We start from the raw sequence: 21,744 nt of genomic DNA on the forward strand, positions 1-21,744 counted from the left end.
CCTTATCCTTAATTTCCTCATCAAATTTGGACAACCCATTTTCTCTCTCCTCCATTGTTCTTCCTCCTCTCTCTCTCCGGTCTGCCTCTCGCCGAGCTCTGCGAAAAAAAGTGAAGATTTTTAATTTAATATATCATCGTTCTCTGGGGGGCTAATCTGTCAGAGCATTGTCCTCTGTCCCTCTCTCTCTATTGTGTTGTCGTGTTTTCGTTTCTGGGGGGAGGAGGGGGGATTTGATCAGTGATGTCGAGCAGCGGTAGCAATGGCGGTGGTGGGCCCGACTTCGACCTCCCCGAGGAGATACTGTCGGTGATACCCACGGACCCCTACGACCAGCTGGATCTAGCCCGCAAGATCACCTCCATGGCCATCGCCTCCCGCGTCTCCAAGCTCGAGTCCGACGCCTCCCGCTTCCGCCAGAAGCTCTACGAGAAGGACCGCCTCGTCTTCGAGCTCGAGGAGAAGGTCCTCCGCCTCGAGCGCGCCCACCAGGACGCTGATTCCCGGCTCAAGGCCGCCCTCGATGAGAATGTACGCTCCTGTTCCTGATTGATTCGCACCGGGTTTTTTTGCAATTCACTTCGATAATGGTTGCTATTGGAGTTACCTTTGGAATCCGATGAACAGCGTAAATTAGTACACTCGTGGTCGCATAGATGTTTCAGAGTTGCGATGAATTGTTGTGTTTGGAAGATTTTGTAATTGAATTCAGGTAATTAAGCTCATTATATTCAGGATTGGCCTCTTCGGTGTTTGATGATGGCTTCGGTTCAGGATCATTAATGTGAATATGCATTTTGGCTTCGTGGTGAGATTGTTTAGGTCTGCAAAATCGTGAGGGATAGGCTGCCCTCTTCTTACGCTTCAGGCCTCTTCTCGTTGGATATACCGAACTAGTTATGTTTTATTGAATGAGCTATTGGTAGCACACCTGAAGTCTTTGTATAATACTTGAAATTGAGTTTGTTCCGAGGGACCACATATACCTCTTAAGCTAGAAAAACAGCATCTTTCTTCTTTGTTGTCCTCTTGAAATCTCGAGCTGATGCTTGTTGTGCTGTCTTATTTCTGGTTGAAGATGAGACTCTCCCAGGAGCGTGATTCATTATCCATGACTGTAAAGAAGCTCAGCCGTGATCTGGCAAAGGTGATTCTCATTCTGAATTTTTTAATACTTCAGTCACTATTGGCTCTATCATATGCCTTAATTTGATTGAGCTGGTATCGCTCTCCATGTAGAACCTTTTGGTTGAGTAGTTGGGTAGCATGCTATCATTTAGCAGAATGAATGACATACTCTTTGACAGCTGGAGACCTTTAAGCGGCAGCTTATGCAATCGCTGAATGAAGACAACTCATCTGTAAGATTCCATGCCCGCTATCCATTCATATCTTCGAGTTTGATAGATAATGCCTCGTCTCTCTTTTCTTCCTCTTTGTTCTCATTTTCTTTTCCGAGGATAGGGTTGTCCGTTGTCGCACTGACATGTCTTTTCTTATGAGAACGTTAATCTATTGGCTCATCGCATTATGTAACCTTTCTCTCGCAGCATGCTGAAACAATTGACATCGGGACCTGTGATCAATCGAATCCTAAGTTGTACCTAGAAAACGGTAAAGAACCCATCTATAAATTGAAAATTATTGTATACTACGAAGAGTTTCTGCATTCTGACCTCAACACAACTTTTTACTGTTGGTTTCCATCTTTTTGATTGTGCATAAAAATATGCTTGTTACCTTGTGGATGAAGGTACAAATGGCTATGGGTCCCATCAATCTTACAATGGCTCGACGGATATTAGGAATAGCATGGATGAAAGTATTTACTTGACTCTTGCTTTATATATTTATACATTTCCATGTGATTGAGTGCTCTCTTGCTTGTTTCCTGTGATCTTGTTGTTTGTCGACCTAAATTACTGATCCACTACTCTTTTTTCTACAGATTCACGGCATGCTGTGCAAAAGTTCTCCATCACTCCATATATTACACCCAGACTTACCCCAACGGGAACACCAAAAATTATTTCCACTGCCGGCTCTCCAAGAAGATATTCTTCTGCTGGGTCTCCCCAAAGAACTTCGGGTGCAGCATCTCCCATAAAATCAGGAGGGAATGTTATGTCTTCATGGTATTCATCAAGTCAGCAGTCATCAGCAGCAAACTCTCCCCCGCGTGGACGTTCTTTGCCAGGTTCTTGTTCTAACAGCTGTTACTATCTTGTAAAATGATCAGTTCTCTTTGCACATCTTGTAGGAGCATTGGTTTGATCCACCTAGCGCCGTTTCCTAGGAGTCGTCTAGTCATCTTACTCTAAAATTTTGTTCTGGCAATAGCACCTTTGTAATCTCTGCTAGATATTGAATATTATGTACCTTGCGCCTGCTAGTTAATTATGTTTTCTTGTGACCTTATCCTCATACTGTTTTAAAATGTGTTCAGGACGCACCCCCCGAATTGATGGGAAAGAATTCTTCCGGCAAGCCAGGTACTCTGGCTGTTTTACTGTGTATTATCTTCCAACTATCAATTCTTATGTTGCTCACAATATGGCACCTGATGGAGGATTTTATTTTTCTTTTTTGGGAATCCAGGACCCGTTTATCATATGAACAATTTAGCGCATTTTTGGCAAACATCAAGGAACTAAATGCTCAAAAGCAAACTCGGGAGGTGACAAGCTGTTCTTGTCATCCGATTTGAATTTTAGTATGGCTTTCTGCCCTCTTTACTAAACTAAACCTTGAGTTCTCTTCATGCTTTCAGGAGACTCTAAGGAAAGCAGAGGAAATATTTGGAACAGAAAACAAGGACCTTTATCTATCATTCCAGGGATTGCTCAACCGAAATGTTCATTAGAGTTATAGTTTTGAGTAATCTCCGATGAAGATGCTTCTTACTGGAAGGTGTGTATCAGTTCCTCCAAGATTTTGGCCACTTTCAGCCTCTTGTGTTTATAGGATTAAGCTTAATAGGGAATGGTTGGACGGCTTGGACCTGTAAACAAGGTTTTGTTCATGTGTGCTAGCCCAAGTTATAATAATTGGATAATCTTCAATGTAGGAAATCACTTGTTTCTAGAATTGCTACCGCTTTTCAAATCCTTAAGGTATGCAAGGCCATCTTTTAGCATCTTTCCTAAAGTAAGGTTATGAAATTTGGCCTTCTTGAGATAATTCTTGGCCCCTTCCGAACATGCATGGGCAATGACAATCTCTTTTGTTGCATTTTTGGCTGCTTGGGTATATATACACATTACACATCACATATGTATCTGTATATATTTCCATTTTTCCTTGTAGTAATTGTGATGATTTATGCTTTTACTTGTCCAGCTTATATCGCATTCTGGTGTTAAAGGGTGTAGCTGTTTGCTATCCAATTGTACTCTTAGATGTTGGATTGTCAAGATGAAGCTTCAAATGTGGACTGCCATGAACTTCAATTATTTGCATGTTAGGAAGTGTTCCCTCACAATTTCTATAGTTTTCGTCGAACATTTTCTTTTCTCGTTTTTGTCTTGGACAATATTTACTGATTCCCAGTGAGGGATAAGCACTAATATGATTGCCTCTCTAGGAATTGACTATCATTATCCGGAACTTTGGATTACTCATCCCCAGCACTTAAAAAAAAAAGAGTGATGGTTTGTTGCTCATCTCAATGCCATACAACTAGTCCGAATGGCCAAATGGAGTTGCTGTTGATGCAGAGGCTGAAGTTTGAGCAGGCAACTGAGAGGCCTAGGCCTCGTTTTTCTCTAGGAAGTCCTCTGTAAATAAGCGTGAAGTTTGGTCGCATTTTCATATCCCGAACAGTCTGCAGTGGAATTCTCTTAGCAAACTAGGGGAATACCAAATTGGCATGTAGTATGCTTCATGTTCACGTGCACTGCAATGTCGACCTGCTTAAGTTATCATATGAAATTTCTTCTCATGGTCGCATTTTTCATATCCCGAACAGTCTGCAGAGGAATTCTCTTAGCAAACAAGGGGAATACCAAATTGGCATGTAGTATGCTCCATGTTCACGTGCACTGCAATGTCGACCTGCTTAAGTTATCAAATGAATTTTCTTCTCGTTGCGACAGCTTTCTTACGGTTTGCATTGGACAAGATTACCGCTTCTCGGCCAGGTATGCATATCTGGGCCCAACGGACCTAGTGGAGGCCCATTTATTGGCTTATAGGCCCAGTCCATGTCCGGTGATCTTGGAATAACGTCCAATTCATTTCCCTAGTGAAGTATGAGGCAGTCAGACGCTGCTGAAACAGCTGGTGACAATGTGGTCGGACTTGATGGTGCATATATCTGTCTTCCCTGTTGGTTCTCAACCCTGCAATTCTATAGATGCTATTATTGCGTGGATAAGAAAGGAGCCCGATATAAGTAGGGCAACCGGAGAGCAAGTTTATTCCCGCTGGTAGACTACGAAATATATAATCTTACTATGATGAGAAGACACAGGACAACTTTTCAGTATGGAAAAAGAAAGGGCACTATGTGACAAAAGAGTATAGTCCCAAGTAACGCGGAGAAGGTATTATATTCCAAAATATTACAAATAGAATGAGGGGGAGAAAATAGAGTTAGCTTTCGATCCAATGGGGAAGTATCTGAGTTACTGCTCTTCCATCTCAGCCTCTATTCGCGAGCTTTCCTTTTGGAAAAACTCGAATTCCTGAATGAGCTTGGCAAGTTTGTTAGCGTTCTCTTCTTGAATCCGAACTGGTACCTTCTCTCCGTACCCAGTTACATTCATAGCCTGCCTAAGTTTATCTTGCTGCCTGCAAAATGTAAAGACAAGATGAATTTAGGGAAAATGAACAGAACCTAAGTGACATATCCAATCCGCTACTCACTTTTGATTTTCTTCCATCTTATTCTGGATCTTCTCACGCTCTGCTTCTGCATCAAGGTCGCCCTTAACTTTGAGATAGACCTTGAGGTTCTCGTTTACGTTTTCGAAAGCACATTTAGTGGGAGCATCGTCCCTCCCACTCAACAGAACCTGCAAGGCAAGTTTGGGGCAGTAATGAGATCTCAGTTTGATAGGTCACAGGATAAACAAAAAAGGGAAATGCCAGTGGTTGGTAACAGATCCGCCATTACCTCCAATGATGATAAAGTAGCGAGGGTTACTATCTCCAATTTACGGTTATTCATAATCTCGCAAACTTCCTCAGTTTGGCAGTATGCATATGCAGGCAGCCTGAAGAAAAACAGTCAGTGGGATGATGATATTAATACAACCCTATATTAAAGAGGTCATTCATTGATAAATAAGTTGCCAGGCTAAATTAGATAAAAGGGAAGAAAATCCCCACAAACTGACCTCTCATTCTTTTGCTTTGTAAGCACAGCTGACCTAAGAGACCTGAAGCCTTTTACTGCAGACTCCACAAGATCCATCTCCTGTTCCACCCTTTCATTGGTCCAACACTGAAAATTGAGATCAAACACATCAATCAAACAAAAACGAATTTATAATTACCGCTACAATTTAAACTTGAATGCTACTGAAATAATAAGAGTGGGAAGAACTTTTGATGGCTAAAATCTCAGTCAGACCAGATATTACCTCAAGAGGAGACGGATAATCGCTCATCATAATCGACTCCTTTCTCTTCACACCTTCTGGTGAAGGAAGGCGCTGCCACAATTCTTCAGTAACAAATGGCATGAAAGGATGAAGCAACCTTAGCCCATTCTCCAAACACACCCACAAAACATATTGTGCAGCAGTCCTTTCAGAGGCAAAGGCATCCTCCCTCACAAAGTAAGGCTTGATTGCTTCGATAAAAACATCACAAAACTGATACTGCCACCATGAGTAAACGGCTGTGGTCGCATCGGAGAACTCGTATGTGCTCAGTGATGATACTGTCTTTGACACGGCCTTGTTTAGCACAGACAATATCCACTTGCAGCTGAAAGGCATGCTCTCCGGAGCTAGGGTTTCAGGAGGGATGTAGTCATCTCCGAGCTTGCTCATAGCGAACCGAACGGCATTCCACAATTTGTTGCACCATTGACGATAACCCACCACTCTTAAGATATCCAGATTTATTTTGTCGGACTGGAAATGGATTATTAAATATAGAATAGTCAATTTCAAATTAGCAATACAAGGATAGGTCAGAATGTATAACACTAAATGGAATGTTTTGTTTAGAGGAATGTCATAACTCAATATTGTTGAATTACATTCTCCCTCAAGAGTGTCAAACAGGCCATAAGGATCGAGTCATTAGGATCGAGTCATAGGTAAAAATATTATTTGAGCAAAGGTATGAATGGACCTGAGCCGTGTAGGAAACAAGGGCGAATCGAAGAGCATCGGCGCCACATTCAGCGATACCATTAGGGAAGTCCCTAGCTTGTCCCACTCTTGCGATCGACAATTCCCTTTGATCCAAGTTACCCTCCTCCAGCCTCTTGTGAAGGCCTTCAAGGGTTATTCCGTTGATCACTTCTAATGGATCTATGACATTGCCCAAAGACTTTGACATCTTACGCCCATGTGCATCGCGGATCATTGGGTGAAGATAAACCTGCAAAAAGCATAACCCCTAGAATTAACTACAGAGCACTATTGAGTCTTAATGCAGCAAAGAGCCTTCGACTTTATTTACTTTCACTGCTGAGCTATCAATTTCAGCATGATGCATCTAATCTATAAGCCACTGCATAATATTTTGAAAAAAAAGAGAGGGGTCACTTTTAAGCAAGCAATAGCAGAATGTAACATTTGATTCAAATAACATTGTCGCAAGAAATCAAATTGTTTGGAGAAAATCCCACATCTATTCACCTCAGTAAAAACAAATAGTTAAGACAAACTTAATGTGGATAAACACCAGCTCCATAGTAGGAAAACATTCCAAAGAACTATATGCCCAAGACGATGAGTAAACCAACTGAATGGTCCAGCAAGCTGGTTTCTTTTCTAGCTAGAAAGCGATTATCAGGAGTTCAAAGTCCACATCAACAAGGCAAATATGTACCTTAGTCATTATTATATAATGGCAAATTATGATATCCAAGATGTGATATATTGTCAAATCAACTCACCTTCCTAAAAGGCACGTCACCTCCCAGCGTCATTCCCAACATCACCATCCGAGCAACCCAAAAGAAAAGGATGTCATGTCCAGTCTCGAGGACAGAAGTGGGATAGAAAGTCTTCAGATCTTCCGTATCATCAGGCCAACCCAAAACGGATAATGGGAAAAGACCAGATGAAAACCAGGTATCAAGCACATCAGGATCTTGGTGCAATTGAAAATTCCTTCCAGCAAATTTCGTTGCGGCCTCTGCATGAGCCTCTTGCTCATTTCTAGCAACCACCCAATGGTCATTGTATACACCAAGCTCTTTCAGTTCATCATCTTCTAGAGTTACATACCATGCAGGAACACGGTGGCCCCACCAAAGCTGCCTTGAGATGCACCAGTCCCTTATATTATCAAGCCATCTGTCATGTCAAATTATACAATCAGAGGGAAGTCCCAGTACTAATATAATTACTTTAATTTAAAGATGCAGCAAATTCAATGAAAATAAAATGAAATACCTTTTCCATTCCGCTGCATACTGTTTGGGGATTATTTCAATCTTCCTGTTGTTCTCATCCATAACTGCGTCTAGAGCTGCCTTCGCCATGGTATTGCAATTAACCCACCATTGAGGCTTTATCAGTGGCTCAATGACATCTTTGGTCCTTGAACAAAGGCCAAGTCGCATCTCATTGTCTTTAGCACCTCGATAGAGATCCTAAATGTATAAATCAACAAACTATTAAAGATGGAAGATGTAGAAATGAACTCTTTTGCTATATTAAAGCACATAGATTGTTTTCCACGTGTCCTTTTTACCTATGATAATTTGCTTTTACATGCCAATGTTGCATACTGAATTAAGTGAAAGGAAACATATTATTACGTCTAGAAGTTGAGAAATAGAAATTATTAGTACAAGAAAATGCTAGGAATGAACTTCTCCTCGAAGAACTAGTCCCAGACTTAGCATTATTTGGGTATATGTCTGACTGTTTTAAGGGAGGAGGGCATCTGAAAATTGCATTTCCTAGCAACTTAAAATCTCTCTCTTCCATAAGCAAATAAGAATATTGAAATCAACGAGATGAATACTTGAAGGAGGGAAGAAATCTCACTTCAAAGTAAAATTTAAAAGGCTATATATATATACCTTTGTCTTCAGTGCCTCAGTCACAGCCTGACGAGCCTTAAAACGCGGCATGCCGACAAACTCTGGGCCACCATTGCCATTAATTTTACCATCATCGGTGAAAATATTAATAAACTCTAGATTGTGACGCTTTCCGACCTCAAAATCATTTGGATCATGTGCTGGAGTGATCTGAAAACAAAAATATGTACCAAAACCCATGTAAAGCATATAGACAACATAATAAGTAATTAGAGGGTTTTCAGAGTACTATGAAGGTCTTCTACCTTAACGGCTCCCGTGCCAAAACTTGGATCAACGAGAATTGCATCGCAAACAATAGGAAGTCTTCTTCCATTGAATGGGTGGACAGCGTATCTGCCATGCAAGTGAGCGTACCTTTCATCGTCAGGATGTATCGCAATAGCAGTATCACCTAGCATGGTCTCCACCCTTGTGGTTGCAACAACTATCTCTCCCAGGTCTCCTTCCAGAGGATATGCAAAGGATGTTAGAACACCAAACTCCACTGGATGGTCATATTCAGGTACTGGTAGAAGAGTTCTTTGTTTTATGTCCACGTAATCTACCTACAATAGGCAAGTCCATCCTCTTAAGAAAGAGAATATCTCGACATCACAAATTAAATGTAGAGCATATTCTTGCCTCAATATCAGATATTGCTGTTCTCAAAATGCAGTCCCAGTTCACAAGGCGGATATCTCTGGGGGAAAAGATAGTAATACGCATCAGCTTATACAACCATGTGATAAATCTAACAGAAAATGTTCTTATAATATAAAAAATAGAACCAATTAAATCAACTGGTAACAGGAAATTTAACGTACAGACCCAAGGAACTGAAGGCCATGCAGCCAACAAAAGAAGCAGATAATCTAAATATAAGTATACAAACAAGAGGAGCGTGAAGCCGTGAACATTCCACTGAACATCTAATAATGGAGAAAAGGTTGAATCATCATACCTATAGATAAGTCCTTCTTTGTGTAATCGAATAAATGCTTCTGTAACAGCCCTTGATCTCTTCTCATCCATTGTAAAACACTGGGGGCAAAAAAAAAAAAGAGGTACAAGGTTAGAGGTCCGGACTAGTTATTAAATTTTTGTAAACACAGAACAATATAGATCCATCGAGCAGATAATTATGACCGATGAAACAAATACACAGTAATCATCATCATTAATAACTCGAGAACATATCAAACAATAAGTTCTAAAATCAAAAGCAATCACCTCACGGGACCAGTCAAGTGATGCACCCAAACGGCGTAGCTGTTTTAATATAGTGCCACCATACTCCTCCTTCCAGTTCCATACCTATTTAGAAGAACGATCATTTGGATGCACTTGTACATTAATAAAAATAAATTTTGCTAACATTACCATGAAAATGAAGTATTGCTCGATGCTTAATTAGGATATGAAACTCACCGCAGCTACAAATTCCTCACGACCAATATCATGCCTTGTCAGATGTCTTTCGCGCATGAGCTTCTTTTCCACTACAACCTGCAAAATGGGGTTAAAAGGTTGCAAATCATGGCACAATAAAAAATTTTATAAAAAAAAATCTAAAATTTCCTTATCTTCCAATAATCAAATCTTAAAAGAGTATCCACCAGGTCTCAATTTTTTTCCATACCATTGCTCTCCCTGCCCCAATGGCTAAACCACAAGAAGCAAGTATTCATAGATGAACCACTGCAACCCTTATTTGATTTCACCATTGGACAATGATCCAGAGTTATTTGCTTAATTATGTTTCAATATTCTAGAAGAATTAGAATCAAACTGACCGTTAAATTTTAAATTATTTATTGTGTTAAAAAATGAAGATTCCAATAATAGAGCACTAACATACATAACAATTCTTCTGTCATGTTCACAAATTGGGCAGTCCAATATCACTTCCTTTTTGTTGGCAAAAGAGAAATAAAAAACTAAAGGCTAGAAAGAAATTTAACCTGTGTTGCTATTCCAGCATGGTCCATCCCAGGGACCCAAAGTGCGTTATATCCAGACATTCTCTTCCATCTGATAATAGTATCCTGTGTGAGAAGAGATATATCAAGAGGATGTCCCTAGAAGTCACTTTGGAGAGAGAGACAGAGACAGAGAGAGAGAGAGAGATGGAAACAGCTAAATTTGGAACCTCTATTGCAGTGGTAAGTGCGTGACCAATGTGCAACGCCCCTGTAACATTTGGAGGGGGAAGAACCTATAGAATACAAAACATAAATAAGACATAAAGCCTAACATGGTGAAGTAATGTAATCTCAAAAACTAATAAAAGTAGAACAGAAGGACAAGATCCTCGACTACTCATAAATTAAACGCAAAAAGCAACATTAGATTCTCCAGAAAGCTGTCATGACATTAGATAGACCTCCTTCCTTATTAGTCAAATAGGTGTTAATTTCTTTTTTATCGGTGTCTGCCTTTAGAAAGTATGTCATATTTTAATATAAAAGCAAGGGATTCTTTTATCAGCTAATTACAATAAGATAAGATGAAAAAAAGAAAAAAAAGAGGCATACTTAATTCGCTGAAGTACATGGGATAGTATTGTATATGTTTTAAAGTATCTATCATATATAAGTGAGAAAAGAGACTAGCAAATTTGTAGAATTTAATATGGGATGTTTTGAGGCTCCGAGAAGTGAGTTAATGAGTCGCAGATAGAAGATCAAATACAGCTACTTGGATTTCCTTTCCAAATAGGAAGATAGAAATCCAGAGTTGTGATACAGCAGCATTCTACTGTGCACAACCAGAGTTACAAGCCTGGTAGATACTCACCCCATATCAAGACTACGACCAACAGAATTTTCCTATTTGCATATATCACTTTCAAGACTTTACGAGTGCGGAAAACTCACAATCGTAAATGGCGGCTTGGAGCTGTCGGCATCTGCAACAAAGAATTCCGACTTTTCCCACCATGCATACCACCTAGATCAACAAAAGAAAACTAAACTTCCAACTTCCAAGCCGTTGAGAAATGACATGAATCAGATCCACGCAACATGAATAAGCATTTCATGCTTACGATTTCTCCACGGCACTTGGGTTGTACTGTTTTGCCATCTGCATAGAGAGTCTTTTCTTCTCACCGGAAGGAGTCTCAGGATCAATGTAGTCCTCCGGGTTATCTTCACCCGCATTTCTCTTTATATTCTTCTTGGTGCTCTTTTTCGAGGTGTTTCCATCTTGTTGTGCCTTCACATTACAAGAATGAATGCATGGCCAAGGACAAAAGTCGAATATGATAGGATTCCGCATGGCAAAGATAAAATAACGGACAATTACCATAAGCTTGGCCCTCGCTGCTTTCTCCGCAGCCTTCTGCTTCTTGAGTTCCTTCTCCCTTGCCTGCCAAGAAACAAAAAGGTTCACGCTATTGACAGAACGTCGACGACCAAGCCTCACAAAACGGTGAACGTCTACTAAATACAAGACATTAAGCCTCTCAACGGAGTGCATGAGTTAACGAATTAACCCAAGGATGAAATTAGAATAGAAAGTGAGGCGCGGCCATGGAAATACATGCACTGATTCGATTCTCTATCCTCGATGAGCATACAATTGCATTCAATCAAGACAAAAATCATGAACACGGCAACTGAAACCACATGGAATCAAAGAATGCCAATCTTGCCGCAAACAGGACGAACCTTCTCTTCCTTCTTCTTCTTCCTCTCCAGGTCTTCTACCGTCTCGACCCTGTTATCCGGCTGCGACTGCACAGAAAGGTCCAAACACACCAACGTCAGCGAAATCCCATCTCAAGCAATCAAGCTGGAGCTCATCAGCTTTTGATTCCAATACCATCTTGCCGGCTTCGTGAATCCAACGCAGAGAATTCGAAGCAGAAGAGGATGGAGCGGGGGAGGAGGATTCTCCTCTCAGATGCCAACCGTGAGCGTGAAGATGCAGTCTGAGTTGAATGAGGAGCTTTGTCTGCTTGCGTATTGACGATGGAAAGGCTCGCATATGTTCCACTTTCTGAACGGTCTCAAGCTAAAACCCTAGTGAAATGAACGTTTCTTCCTTTGTTCTTCGGCTGGGCCGATGGGCCGCGGGTGGGCTGGACTGGATGGTAATTGGACGCTAACTGATATTATTGGGAAGATAAAACTGAGGCATTAGATACCTTCTCTTTTTAACCCGAGCTCAAGGCCTTCGTGAACTCTCTTGCTCTCTGCAGAAGCTGCACGAAGTGATCGAGGCGCATCCCTCTGCAACGCTTAAGTCAGATTCCGTGTGTTAGAGTATTGAGCGCTTAGAAATGATAAATATACCTGGATCATTATATATAGGAGAAGACTAATGTCGAGATATCCGAGATTTCCCATATCTTTGAATGGGTATATTCTCGCGATCTTCGTGTATATGAATTGGGAGAAACTCGTATATATAACGGGTGTATCACGTGGTAAATGTAAAATGTGGTGGCTAAATTTGTCTCCATGTATTACGGTATTAGAGATCCGACCTTTTTCTCGGGAACAACCTCAAGCAACTAGTAGAAGTGTAGATTTGACGTGTTTTATGGCGAATGAAACGTGCGCAAATGTCTAATTAGATGTACGTACTTCTATTTGTAGGAAGTTAAAAGATACTAGATAAAGGGTACAAGACGTCGATTCGGGACCAAAAGGTCCTGTGTTCGATCCTAATCTGTGAAAGTTGTGTGTTCCTTTATTTCCCTTTAATTTTTATTCTTGTATAAGGCCCATGAGTCGAGGAAAATATATATATATATATATAATACTATGGGAAAACAAAACCAGTATGCCATCTCGATACCCAAATCAGGCATTAGACCGTCCGGTCTGGGCTGGGCATGCCGCCCCTCCCATGGGGTCTCACATGAATGTGGGCCGGTCTTATAAAGAGTTCCCGGGCTACATGACATTGGGCCCAGAATCCGTACCCTAACACCATGCAAAACGTCGGACGTACTCCATCAGGATATATATGTACTGTACCTAATATACTATTGTACATATACATATGTATAGTCAATCTGGGTCTATGTTTTGGCCAAAAAAAAAAAACAGAGAGAGAGGCTCTGTTTCAGTTTCACTTCACTTTCACAAATGTTTGAAAAGGGATCCTCTTGATAGGGCTAAAAAGCTTTGGGCGGCCGCTATCTATATATATTAGCCCTTGCCCCCACATAATTGTATGACGAAGAATCCACTGTCCATAGTGACAATGATGTATATATATAAGTTAAGGCTACTTTTTATTCATTTTGATATCACAATCACAGATAAATCAGATCACGCTCATCGACGCAATTGATGTTTAGCATGAGCAGATAGAGAGTATATCGAGAGCCGTGGCCCTTTGGGGCCCTGCAGCTTGTATGCCATATAATCGACAAGCATATGGAAAAAAGATGATGGAAAAACACTAGAGAGTACATATAAATATCTATCTTATATATATCATCAATATTATATGTAGGTCATCATATTATGTTACATGGCATGCAGTCAAGATCGCATACATAGAGATCGACTTCGGGTCAGATAGAGATTTTCTATGAGAGGAGATATATTGTACAAAATATTAATATGCAACAGAAGAAATTAAGGGAAAACACCGTGCGGATCAGATAGACAACACACACGCAAGCTCGGCCCAATGATACGACAAAGGGAAGAGAGAGAGGTAGCTAGCTAGCATGCATGGGGTTAAAAATGGCCATGGAGTAGAGGTCAAGCTAGCTCCATAGAGACTCCTCCATGTCCATCGAATAATAGGATGACTGCTGGTGAGAGTTATTGGCTCGGGACGAGGGCGAGCTCCCGGACTCCCTCGAGTTCGAGGAGACGCCCTGCCGCAGCTGCATGTGGACCACTTCGGCCTGCGCGACCGCCAGCTGGTTTTGGAGGACGTCGACCTGCTGCTGTAGAGACGAGATGGCTCCGACGCACCCGTACACAGGGTCCCGCACTCTCGCGTTGGCCTCGTACACCATGGAGCTCACCGCATCACTCCGCTGGTGTTCCGGCAATTCCTAAAATTTTTATACGCATAATTTAGTCAAACTCATGTCATGTATATATATGTTCATGGATATGTAACATCATGCTATGGTGCAACCATAACTGCTTCTCTAGGGCAAGAAGTTGTATATAGATCTCAGGATTAGGTCATGCGCGATGAAAGCAAGATGAAGCCTCTATATAAACACTTGTACACATCCATATCATCGCATGTTTCATTGATGTAGAACCCAAAAAGGGCAAAACATACGCTTTTTTCTGCGGATGAAGAGAAGAGAAACAAAGAAAAATATCGACAAAAAAAAAAAGAATAGAGGTTCAGTTAATTCGAGTCTTCGTCAATTGTAAACCCTCGTTATTATAGCAAAAAGACATAGGATGATTTTTTTCTACAAATGAAGAGAAAGAAACAAAGAATAAATATCGACGAAAAACAGAGAGGTTTAGTTAATTGGAGTGTTCGTCAATTGTAATGCCCTCTTTATTATCGCAAAAGGCACAAGATTATTCTACACATACATTTTTGTCTAAAGATGGCAAACATTGTGGGAGGATTGAGGGGACAAGGATGGAGAGGACAAAAAGCCTCTTCATAGGCTAAATCTTAGAAAAGTCACACGTACCATGTGGTCGTAAAGCATTATATCCTAGGCCTTTTCACTTTAGTCAAGAGTCAAGACCCATTTTTTCTTCATGTTTCAACAGTACACGCGGTCCCTTTCTTTATTTCATCTTTTTTTTTCCCGACCCTTTCATTATTTCATCATGCGCTTTGGCTTAAGAGTGACTGATAATTTATATCTTGTATGCTTTTTCCTTCTTCCACGACTAAGACTAGACACCCATTATTAATTGGTAAAATGAGCTATATCTCTTTTTTTAAAAAAATTAAAAAACCCTCGTGAGTCTAATAATGGAAAAGAACGGACGAATTAGTAAAACCATATGCATTGAGTCGCAATATCAAGAATATACTCTTAAAATTTTAGGTTTCAAAAAATTAAAAGACGCGTACCATTATATTATATTGCTTTTCTCTCTCACTCGACATTATATTATGTGTAGAACGGGAAAGTGTTCGCATTTTAAAGACAAATTGGGGTTGATATAAATATGAACCGGGGTAGTGGTGGGGATCCACCGCAACTGTAATAACCACAATAACCGAAAGAAAGAATAATAAAAATATGGATGATAATTGATAACCTTTTCACTTTTCCTTTAATATGTACATTTAATTATAATAATTTTAATTTTTCCCCAAGACATGACATGCATTCCATGTCCACTATACAAGACTGACTTTTTTTACCCTCTTTTTCAAACGAGGAACTTTGTAAGCACAAACTCCATTCAGAGCGACAACTTTATCTTGTTTTTACTTCTTTTTCGGTTGCTTCAAGAGTTATTCTACTCATTAATTTATAAGCTAAAGAAAGGATTGAAAGAGAGTATACATATATATATATATATATAGAGTAAAACTTGGGCAGACTATATTTGTTTCAAGAGTGATAACAGAGAGTTGGGGATGCCTATAAGATATTGATCTGTCCATCATGATTCAAATTTATCATGCATATAATCATAATGCATCTGTTATATGCGCATGTCAAAGAATTAGTACATTTCGTCTGAATGAGAATATTAGTCTCGGTCAAGACTTATTAGAACCCCCGGATCAGATCTCCAAAAAATTCATATTATAAATCGAGTAATTCGCTTAACAAATTGCTGCTAAATCACTCCTTATTCCAATTGTTGTCTTGGAAATGCTAGTTTAAGATATAATACATGCATGTATATATATGAATATTTGGAGAGCACCTATCTATTAAGTGGTTGGTGGGGCATCACATTGAAGACTAAATTAACAGTCGAACCTTTCACAATGATGTTCAGAGGCTATCTTAAAACCTGTGATAACACGCCATTAAACAATATAAATTATCATTGCTCTTTTTCATATGTCTATTCAATATTTGCATCATGTTTTAAAACTGTCCTCATAATAGTTGCGCTCCAATCCCATCAGAGAACCGGAGTTGAAGCTAATGGTTGCCGCGTGCAACCTCTCATTCAACCCTCATTCCACACCCGGTTCTACGGTACATGACAAAGAGTTACCCGTTATTCCATCTTACACGTGATGTGTGCGGCGCGAAAGCGACACTAGGTAGATTGACAATATGATACATAACCACGGTTTCGTTTAACTAACCAATTAAAGTTAAACGACTTTTGACTTTGTAGCTAGAGAGAGGAAATTAAATGTCGAAGTCGAACCTGCAGGAGCTTGTTGACATTGCTGGCCCCGAAGACTCTGTGGACGCTGGCGAACTTCTGAGGGTCATCGGCGGGGAAGTAAGGAGCGAACACGCAGTCCTGCGCGCATCTCCTCCTCAGCAGCTTGCAAGCCGCGCAGGGAGACACTGCCCCTTGCTTCCTACCTCCGCTTTCTTTCATGCTTCCTTATGTGATTCTCGACTATATGAGCGCACGTTCTAGATATCGGGATGAAACCCTCGGTTTGTCTGAAAAGGAAAGGAAGATGAAGAAGCTGCTAAAGCAAGCAAACTGAGGATTAAAGGAAAGATGAGAGGGGGGGAGGGGACTTTTGGTGAGGGATTGGTAATGGATGTTATATAGAGCAGCAAGTGACAGCAAATCTTTTGGAGGACCCACCCAAAGAGAAACAAATAAGATTTTGTTGGGCAAGAAACATCGTTCCTTTAATAAAAATGAGCTAATAGAGCGATTTCTTGTTCCACCTCACCTCCCCAAACACATCGCTCTCTCCCATATATATATGTTTTCTTATATGATGTCGTACGTCTTTTATTTTATTTTCACCTGAGAAAAGAGAAGGGAAAGAAATATAAAGAGCGAAAGTGACTCATATGATCTTTAATTGATTATGTACCGTCTGAAGCTATCCCCGACTTCGAATGTATTCGTAGAATATATGAAAGTTAGAGGAACCGATAGACGTGGAAGCATTACGTACGCAAGCTGGATCGGGAAATTTCATTGCTTACTCCTCCAGTTCATTCATTGAATTCTGCTAAAATTTTGTTCGACGCTCTTCCTCCATCCCAAAACCTCGCCCTTTACCTTGTTAATGATTCTAGGGTTTTTTTAACGCATAATGATTAAAGGGTTAGATACAGATGATCTATGTATTACGCATATTATTTATAATCAATCAATTATAATATATAAAAGTAAATGAATGAGATATCTACATGTCATCTAAGCTAAATAAGTAAATCCTTAACTTCATAATGAGTGTCTTTACAATTCCGTCATATTTATATTAAACAGATTTAACCCCATTATTTCTCAGTCTCCTATGAGTGACTAACCCAAATTAGAGCTGAGTCCCTCCATTAAATTGTAAATCTCTCCAAATCGTGAATTTTCTCTATTTTGAGAGTTTTCAAATAGTTGATGAATTATTGCAACTTATTATAAGAGTGTACTAGTAAATATGCTATAAAGACACTAAAACTTACTCCCACTGAATATCGAATTTGAAATCTCTTAATTAGTTAATAGGTGAGAACGTATACCACTACACTACACGATCTTTGATTGCAATTCTTTTTCTCATCTCTAAAGTGTATTATCATGGCCCACCACGTTTTTCTTCATAACTTTTTTCTGATTTCTCCTCCAACTTTTTAATGGTTAGGATTTCTTGGGATTAAAGCGTAACATAATTGCCCTCCATATCGGAACAGCCAATTTACGTGGATCTTGGCCTATCTATCGAAATCATTTCTCACGGTTTCTCAACAAGATTTGAACTAAAGATTCCTCATAGAGAGGAAAAAAACCAAATCCTTTGCCATATGAATCAACTTCATATCGATAATATTTTTCTGTTTGTCAACTACCCTTTTTTTCCAATTAGAATAGGACCCGAACCTGATTAACCATCTCACTTGAACTATATGAATATGGACACTTCTTCAATTTTCTTTGTCTTATTATATACTGTTTCTGCATGTGATGTCGTGACAAATAACGCACGATAAAGTAGAAAATATAACTTATATAAATGTGCTGCCCGAACGAGCTGCCTCTTGTCCTGCACTTGGTTGAAAATCTGATTTACAAGATTCTAGGTTAACTGCTATGTCAATAAAGGACATAGTGATATATTATATGTATTAATTGCATGATATTGGCTAACACATAACATCACCAGGATATCGAGTGCTTTGACATTTCAGAACAGCCGTGAATTAATTAACATAAAAGATATTCCATAATTTCGTACTTTGTTCTCTGTCTGTAGCACTAAGATCTCTCAGAAAATAAAGGTTAATTATATTTTAAGGCGTATATATTATATATAACATATACACTTCCACGCATGCAAAGGAAATGTGAGGGCTATTTACTATGCTAATGCACGCCAGTTGCCATCAAATGAAGCTCTCTTTACATTATGATTTGAGATTAGTCAAAGGTTTGCATTTATTCTCTTCTACGTGTTGATGGATTAGATTATGTTGGATATAGTCATATAGGTTAGAGAATATAATATGTAATTTATATCTTCAAATTCAAATAAGAGAATATAATTTATAATTTATATTTTCAAAGGCAAATAAAATGAATATAATCTATGAATAGGAGTCATCACGATCGACTCACATCTATATCATTTTCATAAGCTTTTTGTCAATGAGGCACCATCGGGGCCACCGTGCACTAATCAAGATGATAACCTAATAATTTTGCTCTTGTCTCTTTATCGTCGTCCTGACATATATGCAAAATTGCATATATATACTTATATGTATATATGTATATATATCTTATATGAAAAGTCGATATGATTACAATTTATAAGTCCTTCAGCTATTAATAAGTTGAAATTGAAAAGCAGTAAGTGATTATTTTTCTGAAACTAATTTTCTATATCAATTTCGTTCAAAACATCTCGGACGAGTCAGTACGGTTTTTTCTTAATTACAACAAACCTAATCCATCGTAGAGCGGCTCAGTCTAGCTAGCTAGCAATTCACCCGTACGTACTCTACTGCATATAGGAGGATAAGGGTACTTCTCGTATAACCCTAATCCCATGAGATTTTGCTTTGTTGAGATTTTATTCAGTCATCTGAAGACATTCAACTTTAAGTTATGCACCTTGTTCTATAGTAGTTCCTATTCGCTTTTGCAGGCACCCAGCTAAATTACTCTTGCTAAAAATATTTGATAGGCCAACTACATGACCCATGTGACCTGACTTATTTGTGCTCTGTAAGTTTGCAGGGTGTTTACGTGAGTTGTGGGCATTAATTGGACAAAATCCAAACACACAAAAGAAGTGTCACTCATTTGATATGATTTGGATCTGATATACTTATTTTTAATTTTATAAATGCGTGATTTATCTTTTTATCTCAGCCGTTCTATTTTTAGAATTTTATGTGTGGAAGTGTTCAAATGCGTAATAATGGAGATTCTGATTGTGGGGTGTAGGTAAATGATTGATTGATAGATACACGTGCGGATGGACTTGTTGAAAGGTCAATCACTTAACCAAAATCGAAGCCATCTAATTGCTACCTCTTGTTAATATATTATTTATTTTGATAAATTTGGGGAAAAAGTTTGGAAAATTTCATGTTGCCCATATATATAATACATGATTCTCAAGTGGCAACCATTTATGCGTATCAACCAAATTATGGAATTTAAAACGACGTGCTATTGAGGAAGGGAATTTGATGTAGTAGTATAAATCTCCATCCGAAACCATGAGATTTCAAATTTGATCACCGTCAGTGAGACTTTCGTGTCGCTTTATTTAGATATGCTATTTTTGATATTGTATTAGGTCATTGATCTTCCTTATAACTAGAAAAAAAAATGCTATTGGATTACCTTACCATACTCGTATAACATATATATGGAAAAGGTACAAAAACTCTCATTGTGATTTGAGCTTGGAATAAATTGGATCATATAGTTTTTCGAGGGATAACTAACACCATGTGGTTTACTTCATGAAACATGATGAACCTCACCATTAGTTTTTTCATCACTTTTGGTCCTTCAACTTTTTTTTACCATTATTATCCTCAAACTTTCAATATTTTTTCAATTTGGTCCTAAAATTCGAAAAAAAAAAAAAAGGGCTAGGGCTGGGGCCGCCAGTCAGGGCAGCCCTTATATCTCACGAAGTAAACCATAGGGTATTAGTTGTCTTTCGAAAAATCATTGGGTTCAATTTATCTTAAGCTCAAACTCTTAAGGAGATTTTTGTACTTTTTCCTAAATATATATAGGCATAACTGTATAATGAAACTTGGACATAATATATATAGGGGAAATAACCTAAAAATTCACATAATTTTCCTAAACTTCTTAATCTACCAACTTTTAAAATTTTAGTCTGAAAAATCAAAACGTTTCCCCTCGTTTCGCCCATCTAGCAATCCGTTAACTTTATTTCAACGGTGTTGATGTGGCAGTTAACTCCGCCTATGTAGCGGACGAAAGTTCACATGGAAAAGAAGAAAGGTCACTTTAACCTAAAAAATCAAATAGTTTAAATTTTTTTCCCAATCTACCAACATTTCAAAAATTCTCTCTCATCTCTCTCGACACTCTTTCCTTTCTCTCGTCTCCCGACTCTTTCCCCTCTCTCTCGACTCTCTCTCATCTCTCTTTCTTCTATCTCGACTCTCTCTCATCTCCCAAGCTCAAACCCTTAAGGGGGTTCTTATACTTTTCCTTAAATATATATAGGCATAGGATAACTGTATAATGAAACATGGACATAATATATGGGGGAAATAACCTAAAACTTCACATAATTTTCCTAAACTTCTTAATCTACCAACTTTTAAAATTTTAGTTTGACAAATCAAAACGTTTCCCTTCGTTTCGCCCATCTACCAATCAGTTAACTTTTCTTCAACGGTGTTGACGTGGCCGTTAACTCCGCCTATGTAGCGGACTGAAGTCCACATGGAAAAGAAGAAAGGTCCCTTTAACCTAAAAAATCAAATAATTTGAAAATTTTCCCCAATCTATCAACATATCAAAAATTCTCTCTCAACACTCTCTCATATCTCTCGTCTCTCTCATCTCCCGACTATTTCCCCTCTCTTTCATCCCTCTTTCTTCTATCTCGACTATGTCTCCTCGCTCTCATCTCTCTCCCAACTCTCTCTCTCATGTCTCATCTTTCTCATCTCTCTCCTTCCTCTCTCGGCTCTTTCTCCTCTCTCTTGGCTCTCTACTTTCTCTCCTTTCTTTCCTCTTTCTATCTTCTCTCTCTCGACAGTCATCTCTCTCATCTCTCTCCCGACTTTCTCTCTTCTCCCTCTCATCTCTCTCTCCTCTCTCTCAACTCACTCTCCTTGCTCGCTCATCTCTTTCCCGATCTCTCTCCACGCTCCCATCTATCTCCTCTCTCTAGGCTCACTCTCATCTCACTTAGCCCTCTCTCCCGACTCTCTCTCCTCTCAATCTCATCTCTTT

The 21,744-nt window shown here is 39.2% G+C and overlaps 3 protein-coding genes across 10 annotated transcripts; 1 reads left to right on the plus strand and 2 right to left on the minus strand.

Annotated features, from left to right (window-relative positions):
* On the plus strand, positions 1–4,014 carry LOC116197054 (uncharacterized protein At4g15545-like). 8 transcript variants are annotated; one of them, XR_004154983.1, is made up of 11 exons: positions 4–531; positions 1,079–1,147; positions 1,308–1,361; positions 1,551–1,614; positions 1,754–1,822; positions 1,949–2,197; positions 2,447–2,492; positions 2,599–2,677; positions 2,771–2,910; positions 3,068–3,113; positions 3,584–4,014. XR_004154983.1 is itself a non-coding variant. In XM_031527090.1 (10 exons), the coding sequence occupies exons 1-9, from the start codon at positions 244–246 to the stop codon at positions 2,861–2,863; spliced, it is 1,011 nt and encodes a 336-aa protein (XP_031382950.1). In that variant the 5' UTR covers positions 4–243; the 3' UTR covers positions 2,864–2,910; positions 3,340–3,566. The 8 variants fall into 8 exon arrangements, 5 of the variants coding, with proteins under 5 accessions (XP_031382965.1, XP_031382950.1, XP_031382942.1 ...); XR_004154984.1 differs by lacking the exon at positions 3,584–4,014 and adding an exon at positions 3,340–3,566; XM_031527090.1 differs by lacking the exons at positions 3,068–3,113; positions 3,584–4,014 and adding an exon at positions 3,340–3,566.
* Positions 4,015–4,418: 404 nt separating this feature from the next.
* Positions 4,419–12,223, minus strand: LOC116197043 (valine--tRNA ligase, mitochondrial 1). Its single transcript, XM_031527050.1, has 21 exons — positions 12,044–12,223; positions 11,890–11,955; positions 11,525–11,587; positions 11,265–11,434; positions 11,095–11,167; positions 10,368–10,433; positions 10,180–10,263; positions 9,647–9,724; positions 9,449–9,532; positions 9,180–9,259; positions 8,861–8,918; positions 8,482–8,784; positions 8,216–8,386; positions 7,581–7,780; positions 7,079–7,481; positions 6,307–6,558; positions 5,586–6,083; positions 5,340–5,446; positions 5,117–5,216; positions 4,867–5,015; positions 4,419–4,791 (listed from the first exon to the last, which is right to left on the minus strand). Exons 1-21 carry the CDS (start codon positions 12,206–12,208, stop codon positions 4,626–4,628), a joined length of 3,336 nt encoding a protein of 1,111 aa, XP_031382910.1. The 5' UTR covers positions 12,209–12,223; the 3' UTR covers positions 4,419–4,625.
* Positions 12,224–13,644: 1,421 nt separating this feature from the next.
* LOC116194945 (LOB domain-containing protein 4) lies at positions 13,645–16,974 on the minus strand. Its single transcript, XM_031523880.1, has 2 exons — positions 16,522–16,974; positions 13,645–14,246 (listed from the first exon to the last, which is right to left on the minus strand). Exons 1-2 carry the CDS (start codon positions 16,699–16,701, stop codon positions 13,950–13,952), a joined length of 477 nt encoding a protein of 158 aa, XP_031379740.1. The 5' UTR covers positions 16,702–16,974; the 3' UTR covers positions 13,645–13,949.
* Positions 16,975–21,744: the final 4,770 nt, after the last annotated feature.

This window comes from Punica granatum, chromosome 1 (assembly GCF_007655135.1).
Source record: "Punica granatum isolate Tunisia-2019 chromosome 1, ASM765513v2, whole genome shotgun sequence".
NCBI lineage: Eukaryota > Viridiplantae > Streptophyta > Magnoliopsida > Myrtales > Lythraceae > Punica > Punica granatum.